The following is a 20,477-nucleotide window of genomic DNA, read 5'->3' on the forward strand; positions in this document are numbered from 1 at the left end:
TTCCATCATCTCAGGCAACATTATTTATTGCCTTCTCCTCCATCTTGTGTGTGGCACAGTACTTTATGAAATTGTTATGTAATTCTCCAATTACATTGGAAGTAAAGAGCTTTTCTTTATCCCCCTTTTATACTTATATATTCCAGCATATTATACAAAAAGATCATTAAGTAAAGGTTCAGTGAGAAAGTGAAAAATCTACAACGCAAGAGGCGAGCAAGTGCGATATGTAATTGTGGACGCGTGCTTGAAAAGATTGTTACAAAATGATGGAATGTGTTGTTTACTTCTAAGTATACTTTTTCCTGAGCTAACTTGTGAGAGTTGCATCATAACAGAAAAATATCGTTTGAATAATAATCCTATTATCCTTTTTTACAGTTAACTATTTTGGTACAAGTAGACAGTTTGCTCAGGTAGATCACCATTAACTGCTATTAATGAAACTCTGAAATGATCAGAACAGTATTTACTGATTTACTGCAATTTAAGAACTGAATACACTTGTCTCATTTTCAGCTGCATGATTCTAGATGCAGGAAAAAACGATAACAGTCTCAGTATTCTTAAAAAGAGTAGAGAATTATACGACGTCTGTGTTACTTAGAAACAATAAACTGAACATAAAGCTTGCTGGTTGTCTAAGCACTTACCAGATATTCGAAAACAAGAGTCAAAGACTTGTCTGTGTGCACAATATCATGTAATGTAACAATATTTGCATGCTTCAGATCTTTTAATAATGACACTGTAAAAGAGAATTACAAGTAAATAAACACAAAACACACAAGCAGTAAATACATTACTAGTAAGTTCATACATATAAGCTATTTATTTTTCTTAAACTAAAAAAAGCTATTTTTAAGAACATAATACTCATATAGATTGTTAGTAAGAAAGGTATTTAATCAAAACACCAAAAAGACATTTGAGTGACAAACTGTAAATATTTCCTAAATTACAGAATCATAGAATGGTTAGGGTTGGAAGGGGCCTCAAAGATCATCTAGTTCCAAACCCCCTGCCATGGGCAGGGACACCCTCCACTACACCAGGCTGCTCAACGCCTCATCCAACCCAGCCTTTTCAGGCAGAAGTAGTAATTTGGTAAAATGTATTCTGAATCCCTGAAAGTTACACACTAATAATAGCTTAATTCCGTATAAAATCATCCATTTATAACACTGCATTTGAGAACGCAATCACTCTCCATAAAGTAAACACATTTGAAACACTAACTCTTAACACGTCTAGATGAAAATTTTCCCCATCAAAACTAATACCAATTCCATTAATCTCTCATGTAGCCTATGTATTTCCAAGTACCAACAGTACTTTGATCAAAAAGAAATCCAGAAGTATCTGAAATTCTAAGAAGTAAAAAAAAGGTCACCTTCTCTTATGGCTGTGCATGGTGCTCCCTCTTCATGTTCCAGTCGGATTTCTTTCAGAGCTACCAGGTTCTCTGTCAATTTACTTCTCCCCTTATAAACTGTTGCGTAAGTACCCTACAACACGGAAAAAGAAGAAAACTTTTACAAGTTGTTCCTTCATTGAAAGATCAGTTAAAAAAGAGAATATAAACTTCTGTCTGAGGTTATAATAGGTTTCGTTTTGGATATGAATAGTTTTTACATTGTCTTCTTTTGATACATGTAAAACTACAAAAATATTTTGTAAGCACAGGTCTGAACACACAGAAGACACAAGGGATGCATATGCTTAACAAGTCTGAAAATTACCTGGAAAACTATACACTATGTAGCTACCAAAGAAGCCAGATCAGGTAGCGTTAAGTTCACCAAGTTCACTGCTGGGATCATTTACCCTTGAAAGTCTCTATTTGATTAGAAGCAGCTCAGGTATCTCTACACTACACTGCAGTTATGTTTCCGAAGGCGGCAGACATACTCTTCCATTACTTTTATGAAAGCATATAACTCCTTTTGATAGCTTCTTCTCTTCGTTACATATTTTACATAAGCATTTTTTCTCTTTTTTTTTGGGGGGGTGGGGGTGGGGTGTCAAAGTCATTTTGGTTGACATAACAAACTGTGAATATTATGAAGCTTATCTTTTGCAATTCTTTTTTTTTTTTTTGCTTAGACAGTAAGAGATTCAGAACTCCCGAGGCATGTTACATAATGTCAAGAAATTCTGACAAAACAGCAAGCAGGTACAGCTAATCCCAGCAATTTCACAGAGCAAACAATAAAGCTACAGAATCTGCCCTAGGTTGCAGTACATACCTGATGCTGTCCACTGCACTTTGTAAGCAAGTGAAATAATGTACATCCACAACTATGACTTGATAGCTACTAGAATAACATTCCTCCAAAGATATGCAATGTTATGTCATGTCTAGTGACCCACCTTACAAGTACTAGAGGCAAAATAAAAAATAAACGTGTTTGGAAATGAAAATGTTGCAAACAGAGGACTAGCTGCAATATTCACAGCAGAAATGCTAACCAGCCCTGCTTTCTTCTGCAACATTCAGTGTGTCCCATTCCAGTTCTTGTCTATTTTTGATCCTGTTGGCCAATCTCAGTCAAACTGGACAGGACTGACACCTGATCCCTCCTGAATTCTACTGTTTCTCTGGAAGTGAGAGGCTGAGTGGAGGTAGGAAGCTGTATTGCTGCCCTCCCAGAAGGAAAGGCAAACTCAGTGTTATGTATTTCACTTGGCAGCACCCGGCTGGCTGCCCAGCTCAGGCGTGCAGGCTTCTCTACCAACACATGCACAGCTACCGCCTGCTCCCTGCAAGCGCTGGCTTCTTGTCCAGCACGATTGCTCCCTCACACCTAACTTGTGGCAGGAGAATATCAGACTTCACTAGTTTTACTATCAACAGAAGAATTTTGTCTATCTGCATACAAATTTGGGCTACGTAAAAAGGTCACAGATCATTTGCTAATGGAGTCTTGCTCTGTCCCAGCTCAGTGATGGTTTTCCTGCTTTTTTTTCCCTATTATATATGAATAGAACATTTGTGTGGTTGTGACATTGTTATACATGTTGAATAAGTCTAGTTTACTGAAAAGATAAATTCATAGAATCATCATAGAATCACAGAATACCAGGTTGGAAGGGACTGGTACATCTGGTACAAACTTATTGGCAAAACCACAGTCTAGACAAGATGGTCCAGCACCCTGTCCAGTCAAATATTAAAAGTGTCCAATGTTGGGGAATCCATCACTTCCCTGGGGAGATGATTCCAATGGCTGATTGTTCTCATCGTGAAAAATTTTCCTCTTGTGTCCAATCGAAACTTCCCCAGGAGTGACTTGTACCCATTACCCTTCATCTTTTCCACGTGACTCCTTGTATAAAGGGAGTCTCCATCTTCTTTGTAGCCCAATTCAATGGGTATTTTGAGGGATATGGAGATTTTCAGTTAACATTTATGTATAATTTTACCAAGACTGTTATCAAAGCAGTAATCTTTTCGAAAGAAAGCTATACGTACCTCTCCAAGCTTTTCTAACTTGATATAGGTTTCCATTTTTCCAAAACCAATCTCTGACTGCAGTGAAAAGAAATGGAAAAAACTTATCATTAAAACAGAACACTTTATTTATACATCATTTACATCAGCAAGCTAAACTTTGTTTCAGCAAAATACCTGATAGTACTTGACCAAACACTGCACAATTCCGCTATTTTATGAACAACTTCGCATATTATGATATAAACGCATCCCAACATCCAAGACTAATGCTCAGCCTGTTGGCCAGTCTGCTGTGTATCCTGGGAGGACTATGTACTGAGTTACAATTAGATGAAAACCCCACTTTATCCCATCTCCTACTTATGTCTTCTCCGCTCTTCTGATCTGATTACTGCTAATGAGGTTGTTATAGCTTAAAGCACAGAAGTCACCTCAAACTATTCCATCCTTCCTCTTGCTTAGCATAACCATATGCTCCTGCTTCTTTCAAAGTAACTTTCATTACTTATTTGCTCTCTACCAATATATATAACATGTCCAAGACCTCAGCTTCAGTTTTCCTCTCCCATTCGGACCTCTCAATGCCTTTCAGTCTAAAGCTCTGCTAGTAAAATCCCTAAACATCATTCTTCAACAAGCTGCAGCTTTGTCTCAACACTTTACGTTTCATGGCTCATAGCTTCAAGTCTTTGTGTATTTTATTTGGATCTATGCACCTTCTCTTTTTTTGTCATCAACTTAGCTCTGCAATGCACACTAGGAGGGTTTGCCTGCCTATATAATACCTTTTTCTGAAGACTGTTAAGATCATTACTCCTTTCCTGTTCAAATCCACTGCTACTCTCGTATTTAATACACTTACGTCTTACACTCTCATATTTAATACATTTATGTCTTTAATACACTTAGACATTTTCATGTAAGACCATTGTCAACTACATCAAAGCTTGATATTTTTCTTACAGCATAAAGAATGCTGAAAGTAGACGTGTAAAACACATGAATTTTTAAACCAATTTACAAAGCGCACATAGTCTGTATTCTGTCAAAATCTAAAATCCATAGGCTTCATGGGGTTTTGCTTTACTTACAATTGAACATAAACTAAGACAAAAATGCCAGGTTTTCTCCCTAGCATCACCTCCTCCTTCCACTTTCAAACAGCTCTCCAGCTGCTACTTCTTTGTAAGAAATGATACTTTGATCTCGGACTGGCTTCAGCACCTATGCCTGTCCACCAGTCTACACTGATTTGCTCCTAAAATCTGATGGATATTAAAGTTGTATATTATTTCATGGTAACACAGTGTAACACATGCAGAAAAATACATCTGACATAAGTGCAAGATCTTGTCTGTAAACATATTTGACATATCTAAGAAAAAGACGGACACATAATTATGTTACCATAGTATTAAGAGTAATTCTGCTTTATTAAATTAGTGTTTGAATTGAAACGTTTTACAAACTGCATAAGGATACTTTAGCATCAATCATATTTAGGAGCTTGCTGAAGTAAAGTTGTTTAACTCAAAATACAAGTGAAGTTAATATCTGACAACCCTTGTAACTCCAGCAAGATTTTAAACATACCACTGATATAGATAAAATGCTAGTAAAATAAATATTATGTTTCCAAAGTGCATTTTGACCTACTTAAACAAACATATCTTGAAGTGAGTATTAGATAGTATTAGAATTAAAAAGATAGGCTGCTTAGCTTACAGGAGAAACTAAAGGAGAACTCATAGACAGTGGCCTTGTTATTGCCAGACAGTCTGGAACACAACTTAAAAGTCTTATTTCTAAGAAACCTCGACGTTGTTCATCAAGACCAACAAAATCTTCTTTAGACAATAAAATCATATAATATTTCCTACATACAGAGAACAGATATTCTTCAAGACCTGCCTTTCAATGTGCTTAATTTTTTAATCACATTTTGGTTGCATACCACTCATAAGAAAAACTAATTTTTTGATTCCTCAAATTCAGATCAATTTCTTTTTTCCTTCAAAATAATTTATGAATTATTTAATTGTTTTCTGCAATACACATCTGTCTATCTTGACTTACACAGAAACACTGATGCATTGTGTTTATGGTCTTTTACTTTTAGTGGCTGGTGCGTTGAGTTACACCTATGCTACTGCACATGCATGTACACGTATACACAAAATACAATTACCATAAAAGCTATTTTTTTTTTGTTGTATTTCAAAGAAACACACCAGACCAAGTATAACAAGTCCTCACTTGATACTTTTTATAGCTTTTTTCCCTTTGATTCCTACTAAACCTTGAAAAGAGACATGCCTTTGAAGCAGAGCACAATATTCATATATTGTAATTAACAGTCTGCTAGCAAGCTTTCAATGACAATCTCAGAATAACAAGTCCTTGAATTTCTTCTTTTTAAAGGTTAGCTTTAAATGGTGAAAGGACAATGCAACAAAGGCATGCCTGCCTATCACAGCACTGCTGGCAGGTTTCATTTTGGACTTTTAAACCCTGAAAGCGTTTTTATAAGGCAAACCAAAACAGCCTTGTGAAAGGAGGCTGATTCCATACACACATCATATTCATTAGAGGGCACTGTTTTTCTGTCTGTCTTCCAGAACACAACAAGGAGAGAACTTCAACTGCTCTTAGGGCTCAATGTTACACAAGCAAGGGAATTTATATACACAAGAAACTCTCCCCAGGCCCCAAATACTGTATTCCACTGAAAAGGTACTGCTGAAGAGGTACTCCACCAGTGCCTGAAAAGAGAAGGTTTGAGAAATTCTATTCATCAGTTCAATGCTACATCAGTAACTAAGTGGTTAACGAGCAACAAAATTCTGACACAAATATTTAAGCTTGCTATGTTATTATTACTTCCAGTGTTTTGATCCAGTCTTTTCTTCTTTTAATATTGTTCTTGTAAAAGGTGACATGCAGATCGGAGCTTTAGTCTAGCACACTAAATTGTATTTTTTCAGGAGAAAAATACATGATAAAACTCATCCATTGCTTTGTTACAGACATTATTAATTCACAAAGAATAAAATAAAGATATTTCACAGCCAACAAAATTAACTCACTACACGTACTTTCATATTTATTTTTCAGCAAATAAGCCATTAAATCAAGAAAACAAAGAACAATGCGGATTTCATAAAACTATCTGCAAAGAAGTTCTTGCCAATGAATTTGCTCAGGAAGTCAGTCATGGTCTAGCAATTCTTTAAAACCTCAATTAACATTAAGAAAGCTGAAAGATCAAATTATGATTGAAGTGTAACAATTTTTGTAAAAATAAGACAATAATGGGTTTTTTTTACTATGTCAGGGATATGCATATTTTGTCTGAGTGTCCAGGATTTCTAGTGTTAGTACTCTAATTGCAGTACAGGAATCCTCATTCTGCCATCTCCAAGGACAGACTTATTTTTTTAAATAACCTAATAATCTAAAAAGATACACGTGAATTTACTCATTCATACTCTTAGGAACTCACGTATGTTTGTTTTTTTTTTAAAATCTATCATCCCAACAGCAATTCTGAGAAACAAAATTTGTTACCAAATAGAAAAAGAACAGTGAGGAGGACCTCCTTTCATATCATGCTGCTTCAAGGCCTTCCTCTATATCGCGTGAAAGTCCCAGCCTTGACCTAAGGCTACGTGGCCTATTTCCTCAAACAGACCATCCCTGCTCTGAAACACAGAAGGAATTAAATAGGTGCTTTGGGAGTTGAATGTAGCCACTGATTTCCATGGGTCAAGATCTTCACTGAGAAATGACAGGGCCAAGGTTGCAGAAGAGAAATGAAAGAAAGGGTGAAATTCTTCAATGGAGTTTGTCAGGTGCACGCTCAAGTGCCCTGTCATTTCAGGACATAAAAGCCAAGGTGTAAATGAAGTTAAGTCATACCTACGGTATACAGACATCTGTATTAAATGGAACCTGAAGACCTGCGAGGTTGTTTTAGCAAGGCACAGGCATTACACTTACTAGTGATGCTCTACGAGAACGTCGACTCATTGGCTGATCAAAGGGTGGGCTGTTAATCTGCAGCTTTTCAAGATAGCCATCGGGTATCCTGATGTCAGCAGGCAGGGACAAGCGCTTGTTCAAATCCTGCAGTAAATAATGTTACAAAGAGAAGGGTCAAGTATAATTCAGAATTTCCTAAAATGTTTTTCAACACCTGTAGTGGTACTGCTTTTATTGTGTTACCATTTTACACTGAAATATGTATATGAATGAAAAATAAGTAATCCCATAGAAATTGTTTTAATAACATACTCTCTTCTAATAATACTTCAAATTGCTTAGATAACAGATCAAAAAACCCCAATGCTTTACAAACTCATTACTCTAGCAAAAGGAATAAAATATTAAAATGTAATTAATTACATTGTGGATAAATTTATTGAGTTTACTTGACCACTTATACACACCTGGAATACCAGAAACTGGGAATTCAGAGGCTGGTAAATACATTTCTTTTCATATAGGAAGTACATTTGAATAACAAGAGATCTCCGCAATTCAAAATACATTTATTACTCTTTCTCTGACTACAAAAAGTGATAAATTTACTTCAACTTCCATTTTTCCAGTCTTATAAAATAGAATCACTTCATTTTTAGAGTCAAACTATTTCAAATGTTAATACATTTTTCTATTTCAACCTTTTTATTCTAGGATCATCAGAAAACCAAACTGCCATTACATAAATGTAGTTTTCCCTACACTAGATTGTTTTTCACCAGTAATTTTTTCCAACAACAACATGTATCATTTCTAAGACGAGGGAAAAAAAATTACTTCACCTTTCAGCAAACACACACAAAAAGATTTTTTTTGGGGTGGCTGCATATTCCCATCAATTTTTTATTTTTAGTTTGACTTTAATCTCAAACGTGCCAGAAAATGAAATATCAAATATTCTCTTAAAGCAGTAAGTCACTGCCACAGAGATACAAGGGAAACATATCCAGATTCACAAAAAATGGGAAGTAATTTCCAGAACAGCAGGAATTGTTTTTCAATAAAGGTAGTTTATCCAAGCAAAGAAAATCACGCTCAGCATCCAACTATACAATCCACTCTCACGGTTTCTACCCTGAAGTTAAGAGGACGTCTCTGGAACCACCACTGTTTTCAGACTTTTCTCCATCAGAAGAGGGAAACTCCAGATTTCTGCTGGTGGACCTCAGATTTAATCAATACAGACCTGAGGGCCGTGCGCTCTTCTTCATGTTACCCTGTTCTGTCTTACCTATCACCTCCAGCTTTGAATTTTGGGCATCTCAAGCTAATATAAACGCTGGCAGCTACATCCCCATTTGGTTCCCCTCAGGCTTGGCCATGTGTTTCTACTCGTGTCTCTGCAGCAGCTTTGAACTATTTCAGCGTGCTAAATCATCGAGAAACTATCTCGGGCGAAGTGCGCAGCTTCCTGCCAGCTTTGTGCTCCGAACCGGTTCAGTGTAAGGTCAGACAAGCTCACAGCCTGAACACAGGGCAAGAGAGGCAGCAGGGCAAGCCCGGGAAGCCGGCAGCTGAAGTGGCTTAGGCTGCCACAGAACTGGATCATCAGACTTTTCAGGACTTGAGATCTTGACGGGCAACTTGCTACGCTTTCAGTGTCAATAAGGTATTTGAACCACATATATTTATGATCCATACAGATACCTGGAGCAACATCTGAGCAAAAAATATCAATTAAAAATATATATTAAAAAAATGAATGTAAATTGGCAACTAGTTGAATTTCAGGTAGGACTGAAGTGCTCTTATACGTTCCCCCAGATGACTGCTCTACATATGCTATTCACTAGGGCCACTGGATACAGGCAGAAATTTTTGGAGAGATGCTAACAAAGCTTTAACTTCTGGCAGCTGACCCTCCCGTTTTCTTTTCACTCCTCACACCTCCTTAGGTAGACAGCACAAAGTCTGGTAGCTTCTATTTGGCTGCCCAACATCAGCTTCTTTGCATAACTGGAAAAATCAGTGTCTGTATGTCTTATTTTGTAGGGAATTATTAAACTGCCTTTAAACAAAAGAAGTGCTGTTCACATAATGGCAGCTTTGACCAACATTCTGAAGTTCAATTAAAAGGAAACAAAAGGATGCCTCAGTTTTGGCAGCTTCCAATTTCTTTACTAATTGTCAACTTTGGTATTTCAAGTTTTTCAAAACATTGGCAATTTTAAAACTGCGTGTGTGGTTTTTGGAAAGAGTGGAGGAACTAATTAATTATAATGGGAGCTAGCAGTAATCCCCACAATAAAACCATATTTTCCACTGAAGAATCTTCCTTCTTTTTGACAGGCTCTGCTAATGCCGTTTTTGTAATAGGCAACTCAAATTCAGTGAAGTTAGAGCCATCTGACATGAGAAACACCTCTCCCCTACTGAAGAGAGCTTCAGATTATTAAAAATGAATAAATAAATTTGCCCTATAATTTATTGCATTCTTCAGAAAAATCAGGTAGCTCATCAAAACAGATGAGCACAAAGAAAAGAGCTCCGTGTTGCCTTGAAGAAAACAGTTTTGTCATCTCACTGCAGTGGGAAACCATGGAACTGCTGGAACAAGCCAGGGGTGGCAGGAAGAGGACCAGCATCAGTCTCTACTCCACTTTTCTACTGTAACCCCAGATGAACAGGGGGGCAATATCCTAATTTCCTTTCTTCCATTGCTCAAGAACATAAAATAAAGCAGAAATCTGACAAATTCCAAGCCAGCAGAAGAGCATTGGGCTGAGTTTTTCAATGTAACTTTCTCAACACAGTAGATAGCATTTTTCTATATACCCTGTGGCAAAATAGCCTTCTCTTACTCCTGTTAACTCTATGGTAAAGAAACCTGCTGTAATGCTCTCCCCTTACTTTCCCGTAGTGCTTGTTTGACAATATGTATTTTACAGAGCCTGTTAACAGGTATACTGAAATCATGGACCACAACTCAAAGGTCTCATGAAATACTGAGTTGAAGGTACCCCAGAGCTCTTCATCTGTATGTTCTCTCCTCCCACAGCACTCATCCTTGGGGCATCCAAAGCAGTGCTTCACACCTAGCTCCACAGCCTTGAAGAAGCATTTCCAAGTGCACGAAGTTGATGGGTTTGTGTAGGAAGATGGAAGCAAAGGCAGCCTTTAAGCTGTGATGGCAATTGGAAAACTACGCCATTAACTGTGCACAGCGCCTGCCGTCCATAAACACAGACCTTTTCAAACAGAAAGGAAGGGAAACAAAGCAAGCCTAAGATGCTTTACAGCGACCAAGGATTCATTAAATAGGAGTCCAGCCACTGTAAAAACCGGAGATAACCATATTTTAGGTACCAGAAAATATTATTATGGGAGGTAGTTGTAATTCTATTACAGAATTCCCCTTCCTTTATTCTCAAGAGCTCTGCTTATGCCATTTTTGCAAGAGGCAACTGCAAAACCTCCCATGACTTACTTCAGAAACCCATCTGACAACCTCAGTTCTCAACTGAGCTTAAGCTGCAAACTTGCATTTGGTGCTCCACAGTGCATAATACAGATATGTTTGAATGTAAGTACTTACTGGTGCAAAGGCCAAAATCTATTCCAGTTTGGGGAAAAAACCCACAAACACCACTCTGAGTATATAACGACAGCCCTCAGCCTCTCCACCCCACAACGTCTATCTTTAAAAAAAAACAACCACCACAACACAACCTGAGGGGAAAAGTAGGGAGAAATTTTTTTTCAGGATTACAATATTTGGTTTTAATATAATTTCTCTAGTTACATTTGTAATATAATGGACAATACACGACAGCAATCACTCTTCCCCCCCCCCTCAAAAAAAAGAGTATTTAGTGGTAGAAGCCTAAATTTTTGTCATGTTGAAAATAAAATCAAAACACTATCCGTTCTCCTTAACTTCTCAGAGCTGAAAAAAATTTATTTTCTGAGAGGAAAACATAATGATTTAATGGAACCTGCAGCAGGTATTTTCCAGATTTTTTCCTCCTAACAATCTACACCGCTACTCTACTTGCAATAGTCATGCATATTTGTTGTGTTGAAATGTCAACCAAACCAAGACTTCTTTTTTAAAGCCATATATTAAAATGGTTACTTACCAGTTAGAAGCCTGTTATGAAACCAACGTTTGAAAAATCATATATAAGAGTCACAAACACAGAGTCACATATGTAAAGTCTTTTTATTATAACTATCTTTCACCTAACTGCCTAAAATAGGCAAAATTAAAAAAAGTTGTTTAGACTGCAAACCCAACTATCTGTAAGACAGAAATTACTATGTTTTGTTTGGCTGAAACACCTTAATTCCTCCTAGTTTTTGCAATAATTGAAGCAACCACCCTCTTGGGAAAAAGAAGGCAATCATAATTAAATGCTATACAGCAACATGAAAGGAGATTCATTAGATGTGCATGAGAGAAATAAGCACAATGTTTTCTAATGGCTAAATAGAAAAACTGGAAACTCAAATTACATGCGTTTGACACAGCTGAAAAATCCAGTTAATTTAACTGAGATTATGTTAAAAAGAAAAGCAAGAACCTTGCCATACACCAACCAATTCTGAGCCTTGAGTGTTCAACCAGGCAGTCTGCTGAGGCTTAGGCAACCTGTTCAGCTGCCAGCAGCAAGAGACTTATTCCTTGCTGTGGGCTGACCTCAGCGAATCCAGCTAAGCACTCAGTCCCTGCTCCTGTGGGATGCAGAGGGTACGAAGGATGGTGAGGAGACTTGTGGGTGGAGGTAATGACAGTTTAAAGGGAAAGCCAAAGCTGTGTGCCCAAGCAGAGTGAAAAAGGAATGGATTTACTGCTTCCCATTGGCAGGCAGGTGTCCAGCCACTTCCCAGAAAGCTGAGCCTCAACACACCAGTGGTGGCTTGGGAAGTAGAAGACAAACGCGGTATAGCCACAAATGTCCCTCCTTTCTCCTCCTTCCCTCCAGCTATTCTTGCTAAGCACCAGATCGCATGGTACAGAAGAGCCCTTTGGCCGGTCGGCTGTCGAGCCCAGCAGAGGCAACCCATTTCCCCGCTGCTGCTGAACAGCCTTTACGGAGAGGGTGCCCAACCCAAGCGCTGGCCTTGGCAAACGAAGCCCGAAATTGCACGTTACATGCAACGGCCACCTCTGTTCCCTCTTGCTGCTAGGACAGCCACCCCATTACACTCTCCCTGCTGCTGCTTCGGTCACAGCAAAACCTGCTCTCCTGAACCCCATGGTTTGCTGCTGTTTTGGCATGACGCCAGGCTGGAGTGCAAGCAACAGGAGGAAAGAGTGATCTTTAAGAATTTCTAATTCTCTTAAACCTCTGTGGAATTCCATGAAACAATGAAAAACACACTTTGGGGACAGAGGACTTTGTCCACTCTAATTTCAATGACCAACTGAATCTAATGACATGCTAGCATTTCTCTGAAAAAAGAAAAAAACAAACCTTAAACCAAGGAAAAGGATTAAAACCAATAAACCTTTTATAATGGAAATTATTAGCAGGCTGTTAAAAGATCCTGCTACAATGCAGTTTAAAGAAGTAATAAGGAAGCATGTAAAATTAATGACAGGACTGGTTATTTTCCCTACACTTTCATTTTTGACACTTCAGATTTTGAGCTTGTCAATACTACAGAGTTAAAAGCCCATTTTTAACACAAATTAATTTTGCATCCCTTTATGAACCTTTTAAATTTTTATTTCATTTTTGACAGTAGTAAATTACAGTAACTCCTTATGTTATCTTATGCATCCTTTTAAAACATAACAGGCATATAAGTGGTGTACATAGACTCTCAACTATGCAGAGGGAATCTGGGTGCATTCTTTTCTAACTCTAACAAGCAAAGGTTTACTGGAATGTAAGACCTTAGCTTTCAGGGTCAACAAAGTACTTCAGGTAAAATAAGTCATCTTTTAGAAAATTGATAGTATTTTCTTGTATATCACTTACAATTTACTGTTCCAAATGAGATAAATTCATAATATTTCCTAGTTCGATTCTTTTACAGTTATCTTTAAGGTCAACTTGAAACAGAATATATTGGTGTTCAGTAAATGCGGCACTGTTAAATGCTCAAATGCCTACAGTTAGCTGTATGTTGCTTAATGAGCTATTTTTTGATCCAGTTCCAGAATATATTCCGGAGAACACATTCAGGCACCAGTTGCTTTGCTAGAGTAGCCAGAACACTCGTGGCATTTTCCCCCTCCTCTACATGTATACTATTTTTATAATTCGCCTGAAATGAGAATCACATTTGTCCTACTCTGCTTGATGGCAGATAAACATGTAAGCACTTGTGACACTAATACCACTTTGTTTTCTGTGGAGATAAACTACCCCAACTCATGCTTATCTCTACCATCTATTTCTAATGCTAGCTACAGCAAATGCTCTCAGAAAAGCTACATTTTGTGGAGCCTTTTCTTTCGTCTGGCTAGTATCCAACCACGTTTCTGTAACTTGATGTTTATGTTCTGTCTACCACCAACTACTTAGGCTTGAGCACAAGAAAAGAGGGCAGGTGTTTCAACTTAAATCCTGCATGTCCTGTGAGCTGAATAATTTAACATTATACATAAATAAACACATCTTCCAAATAACAAAAAAAAACAACACCCCAAAACATCTCCCGTTTTTCACGCATACTTGGAAGTCAAAACCAAAAACCCTAACCTTTTTGATATCTTTAATTCTGGTCCCTTTTTGAATATCCCAAAATACTGTTGCAAATATCAGCTGCTTCACTTGCCATCCACAGTAAACCATTCACAAAAGCTCAGTATTTTGTTACCACATTCTGCTTTTCACACCTGACTAAACAACGCTATTCCTTTTGTACCTATCCTATTCTGATCTCTTATTCTCCATAATACAAGCCTACCAGCTATTCCTCTTTCTAATTGCTGGTCTTGGCCCATATAATATTCTTTAGTGTCATAGTGTGACACTTTTCAGAAAGTCTCATTCCTGGTCAAAAGATCTATTTTCACTTTTCTTAAACTCTGTCAAAAAAGTACATTTTTCCACAGAATGAACCTATTCTTACTTGTGAAAGCAACGCTGTTCACCTACCGCGCTTTACATCAGACATTAAGACCAGCACTTCTGTTTTTCCTTAACTCACCATTTATTTTTTTGCCAAGATGCACTACACACTTCAGTAAATTCCACTGAAGTAAATAAAGGTGATTGTAACTCAGGATACAGAGTGTTTGAACTCTACATGTTAAAAAAGCTCAAATAGAAGCGATTTGGAACATTCACACTTTTTCGTCTGTCTTCTGATGACTCGAGTCATTACATCTTTGACTTATATAGCAGATTTAGATAATAAACACTAATATTTTGCACAAAACAGAATAACAATAATAAAAAAGAAAAGAAAATAAATAAAAAATACCCAGAAAACTGCCCTAGGGAAGGATTTGTTGAGGTGTTCCCCAGTCCAATCCTCACTACGCTACGAAAAGTCGAAAAAGAAAAACTATGACTACTTTGATTTTTATGTTTTAACAAATGTGCCAATATGCAGATTGTTTCTTTCTTGCTGGAGTAGCAACAATAAATCTTTCCCAGATCTACTGGGATACAAATGCCATTGATCTTTCAACTCCGGGGCTGTTTCAGGCTGCTACTGCTCTCACAGCACCAAGAGAAGAAAGATTCGGGCTTCTGCCAGTGAAGCAGTAGGAGGTAAAAAAAAAAAAAAAAAAGGCAATCCTGCACTACTAAACAACTGTGAGAAAAACTGAAAGGGAAATCCATGACAGTATGACCCTCAGTCTGATGATAGCATCAGCCTCAGTTCGCTATTCCTTGAATGTTTAATTTAGCTAATCTAACAGCCGACTACCTCCAAACCCAGTATTTCATTGCCTGTGGCCAGATGTTCCCATCGCTTCTTGGAGGAGAACAGGCACTACGATAATGACACAGTGATGTGGTGTAAGAAAGTCAACTGGGAGAACACTATCCCTTCAAAACAAAGTGAGCGATCATCCATTGACGCGAGTTTAGGACTCAAGAGGAGAAGGAAGCTGGCTCTGTCAGGAGCAGGTAGCCAGTAGACGACACAAATTATATTGCCAAGCTGCGCCATTATATAGTAACCCTTACTGCTTTGGTTCTTCAGTTTATTGATAAGTTACATTTCCAGATCAACCATTACCTTCAGATATGTACCTACTATACGGCAGCAGACAAGCACATCTCCACCTCCCCCTGAAATTTTAGCTTATCTTTTAAGAGTTAATATTGTTAAATTCCATCAATAAAATTTTGTTACAGTCTCACAAAGAAAGAGAATTATTCTTCTAACTCTACAGACATTGAACTGACAGCCCAAACAATCCACTATACATTCAGTGAAAATGCACTGCTCTCTTGTGTAAGCATCGCTCTGAATCAGTCTCCTCACCAGTTTTAGCAAATACCAGCGAGACATGTCAGCTGCAACCACAAGCTGTTCACTAATAAGTCACAGTGCTTTTGTTCACTGGAGAATGCTTAACGAGATATAAAACGCTACATCATATAACCCTCTATGAAACACAGTTTAACTTCATGGCATGCTTACTTTTAAAAAACCCACTTGTTATAGTACTCTTTCCTTGCATATTTTAAATAAAAATGCATAGTATGTGCTGCTTCATGATACACAAAGCAAACTAATTGAAAACACTTGCTTATGCCAATGAGAATTTAAACACTCTAATATTTAAACTTCTATGCACACACTTACTGTACCATTTCAGTATCAAATAATATGTGGCGTTTTTTTCTGACGGTTGCCTTATCAAATTTCAGTGCATTTTTGTCAAATGACAGAGTTAGCACACTTGAAGTCAACTGGATCCTCTACAGAATTATGACATACAACAAGACTGCTAGAGGCAAAGGCAAATAGGAAAAAAACCCCAACCTCAAATCAGAGAACATATTTACAGAGAATTTAGTTGTTTGGTTACAGCCCTGTAGACCTCCAAGGTCTTGAAGCAAAACACCAGCATAGACATCCATCAAAAGAAACCTATAGCATTCTTGTAGTATGCTATTTTACCATCTTTACAAATAAGCATCGATTTCTGTAACCAAAACCACTATTTTAACAGCTGGGATGAGTTATCCATACCAGTTTTCCTATTAGGTATATAAAACCATCATCATTCCTCCACTCAACTAACGTGTAACTATAATTTCATTGTGATGCAGAAAGTGCATTTTTTTATGCCTTCTGCAGAATGGTTTACACCTGAAAACTACATTCTTCCTTTATACTTGAATGTTGTTGTTATTATTTCACCGAAAACAAAGTCACAATGAATCAATTACTCTTCTGTTAAATTTGAAGAAAGGGTCTTCAAAGAATCTTTTCTTCTGTCAGAAGCAGCAATGAAAATATAGTCTTAAGACTCATCTACAAAGGATCACTGCTACCTCTCACTCCATAAATGCATGCTGGTTTTCAGTCAGTCTGTTGAAGTGCAACACAATTCAAGAAAACATCGATTTTGAGCACTGAATCAGGTAGCTTATATTTGGGACAGAAATTACCCAAGATATGGAATTCATTCATCAATTAAATCAAATGCTAATCAAACCAAATACACAAAATATTTTCAAGAATTTTATCATGAGATTGAGCTCACAGGCTGTTTCATACCCAGGAGAAATACCAATGACCACAGATACTCCATGTTCTCTGCCCTCTACTCAACACAAACATTTTGTCAGATTTAACGTTAAGATGCTAGGAAAAGATGAGGAGCCAAGTGCAATCAGTGAAATATTGATAGTATTAAGAATTCTAAGAGTTTCTATTTTAGGACTACAAGTCACCTTTTCCCAACACATCTGCTATCACCAATCAACAAAGCAATGATTTTACTGCCAGGAATTCAAGAAAATTATCACCGATATCTATAGTAGCTATGGCCAGTCAAATAAAAATATATAGTATTTTTCTTAAAAGCACAGAAACCAGAATTGCAAGCAGATACCTTTGCTTTTATTTACTTCAGCACAATGAAAAACTTAGAAATCTTTTAAGTATCTTTTCCGTAATATTTGTAACAATTAGTATTTTGAATCCACAAAATTAGAATAATAGGTCAATAGACAAGACTTTTTCATGTAAGCAGTAAAAAAAAATATTAATTCTGAACAATTTCCTCTTCAAAATATTTTAACGAGAATTTTATTTTCATGGATATGCTGTTCAGACTACTGACTATCTGAATAAAAACTGCTCTTTCATTCTTTTTTCAAGAAAAAACCCAGGCAGTTTTTTATTTACTTCATATCTCTCAGCAGTTTTAAGGTGAAAGGCTGAAACTGTTACACAAATACAGTATGCAGAAACTGTATTCCAGGACCCTCTATTTACAACCAAGGATACCAAAACAAAACAAATGTGTGACACACAAAACCAGTTTTGAAAAACCTGAGAAACAATAAATTAAACTCGAATGTGAGATATTATTTCTTTTCATCAAGAGTATAAATATACAGGAAATTTGTGACACATTATGCCAGAAATACTTTAAAATTCTTCTTGGGAGATTTTTTTTGTTGTTTTGTTATTTTTTTTTGCATCTCAGACAGCGCATAAGAACATGAACTTAGGGAATGTAAGAAAAATAATAACCATAAAAAGATCATGTCTGATTTTGTTTGTCTGGCTAAATTATCACCTACCAAGGTATCACTCTGTGGCATCAGTCTCTTAGCATAAATTTTGTTGAAAACCAGAGTTTGATGGCTGTTTGACTCAGCAGTAGGTACTGGGCAGTAACAGATGCTAAAAAAGCAAGTTCTGCCTCATATACTACTATACCTTCCTGATTTTTAAAAATAGATTTTTGTATGTTTTCATCAGTTTCTGTAACAGAGTAGTAGGAGAAACTGCCCAAAAGGAACAGGTAACATAAGCTGATCAGCTTACAAGAAGAGGTAGAGAGGGGAAGGGAACTGGAAAAAGTACCGTAAGAAACAAAACAAAACGTATCACTGCAAAAATGCAAGCTTGGACCCTTCGAATAGCTCTCTCTAATGTTAATCACTAACATGAAACATTCACATCATCACAAAGCTGCAACTACCTGAAGGAAAGTCCCATGAAGAAATTGGTTAATTCAAAATAAACCAACTTCTTGAATATGGAAACTGGAAATCTGACCTTCCTGGACAGGACAATGAGGCTGGAGTGCAGGCTATGAAATGGCATCAAAGTACTGACTTGTCATCTGCTGCATTCCAGTAACAACTAGTGATGTGTTTTGTAGATGGCTGAACACATGCAGTATGATAGCAGACTACTCTTAAATGGAACTTAAAAGGAAACCAAAGTTACAAAAAAGCAAAGCCAAAAAAGCAAATATTCCATCCTTATAGAAAGTGTACTGCCTAGCGCAGTAGCTTTTCTAACGGAAGTAGCATTTGCAAGCAGAATGAAAGAACTTCAGCATCAGGATTACGAATGTTGCTAACAGAAGGGCAAAAAAGCATCAATTGCTGATAACAGTTACCCCTAGAAAATCTAGTAAAAGGCAGGTTAAAGAAGTCTGTCTGTTATCCAAGCTGAAATTATTTTTCTTGTTGCAGCGTCAGTCTTCTTCTGTACAAGAAATGCAAGTCTGCTAATCAAATAGATCAAAGGGTCCATCAGTTTCATCAAAACCATACTAGCAATTTAGAACATGCACTTGTGTTTTCAGAAGAGGGTTTTCGAAAACATCAAGCTTCATGTGAACTTGAAAGCAGGAGTCTACAAAAATAATAGTGCATTTTCTAGTGTAACCTTGCAAAAGGTTGAGAAAGCTGCCAAGCACAACTGAAAGGAGATAATACAGCGACCACTGAAAATTAACAAGTCTTGATAGTATTTCGCTTCAATTCTTTTCTATCTAGTACTGATATCATCTGGTAGGTGACCACATGCTTAGATTCACAGAAGAGACAATCAGAAGAAAAGCTACACGTTCTCAGGAGGTGTAGAGAAGGAAATTAGACAACATCTAATAAGCAAAGCAGAAAGAGTCTTGGTTGCCAAGAACAGAAGGAAGGGCAAAGGAAGAACCTTTGCTCAGAGAAGGCACTATGTAGTAATGCCTGCTGGGGATCCAAGACAGCCTCTGGAGCGGCAAGTAGGCCTGAAAGTTCAGGCTTTGACACAGTGTCTCCTGCCTCCAAAACTAACAACAGGAGAAAATACTGTACTGTCTCTTACTGAAAGCCTGGATCAGTACTGCCATCCAGTCTGCTGTTTAGGAATTTAAACTAATGGAGCCAAGAGTGCCCTATCTGCATATGTGAATGGGGACCCACAAACCACATTCTAATCTGAAGCCTACAAACAGAAAATCTTAGCACCACGTCAGTTGAAACATTAACTAACTTTGTGAGTTCTTCTCTGGAGAAGGTACATTTGCCCAGCTGGACCAACAGCAGATCGTTACTCAGGCTGTGTCAAGACCCCTGAGAAGCAATCATACCCCTGGTAAAGGGTGGTTCTCACCAAAAACATATTTCTCCTCTACATTCTTTGTTTCGGAAGGTGATCAGTACAAAACACACATGACTACAGGATCACTTCACAGCCTTTGTGTTTCCCTCTGTTCAGCAACAAGCACTAGCCCTGCAGCTAATCCTCCCAGGGGAGAATCATACCCTACAGCAGCGCGGCAGGAGCAGCCTGATCTGGAACACGCTCCTGTCACTAATGTGACAGTCAGATGGATAAGAACTGTTTCTCAGGATAAAATATCTGGGAAACAGGCTGGTGAACAGTGGGTTATGGCACTCTGCCAGTTCACATGCAAAGACAGCTTACAGACCTTGGACTTCTGGGAACGGGAAACAGATGTTTCAATTTGCACAGACTGTATCTCCCTATTTTTTATCTACCACAGTTCTTAATGAAGCATTCACTATCCAGCGCACGCGAACACTTACGGCTTGAAATACGAATTTATATTAATGAATTACTGCCCATGTCATCT

At 37.5% G+C, this 20,477-nt stretch overlaps 1 protein-coding gene across 2 annotated transcripts in view; it reads right to left on the minus strand.

The window, feature by feature from the left end:
- Positions 1-20,477, minus strand: part of CDK17 (cyclin dependent kinase 17) — a 92,376-nt gene that overhangs the window by 9,962 nt on the left and 61,937 nt on the right. For both annotated transcript variants that reach the window (XM_086610928.1, XM_086610927.1), the window contains 4 exons: positions 7,457-7,582; positions 3,476-3,532; positions 1,394-1,508; positions 654-748 (listed from right to left, as the gene is read on the minus strand). In XM_086610928.1, the coding sequence (XP_086467054.1) occupies positions 654-748; positions 1,394-1,508; positions 3,476-3,532; positions 7,457-7,582 (393 nt within the window). The remainder of the gene's footprint in view (positions 1-653; positions 749-1,393; positions 1,509-3,475; positions 3,533-7,456; positions 7,583-20,477) is intronic.

This window comes from Tauraco erythrolophus, chromosome 4 (assembly GCF_009769465.1).
Source record: "Tauraco erythrolophus isolate bTauEry1 chromosome 4, bTauEry1.pri, whole genome shotgun sequence".
Classification (NCBI taxonomy): Eukaryota; Metazoa; Chordata; class Aves; order Musophagiformes; family Musophagidae; genus Tauraco; species Tauraco erythrolophus.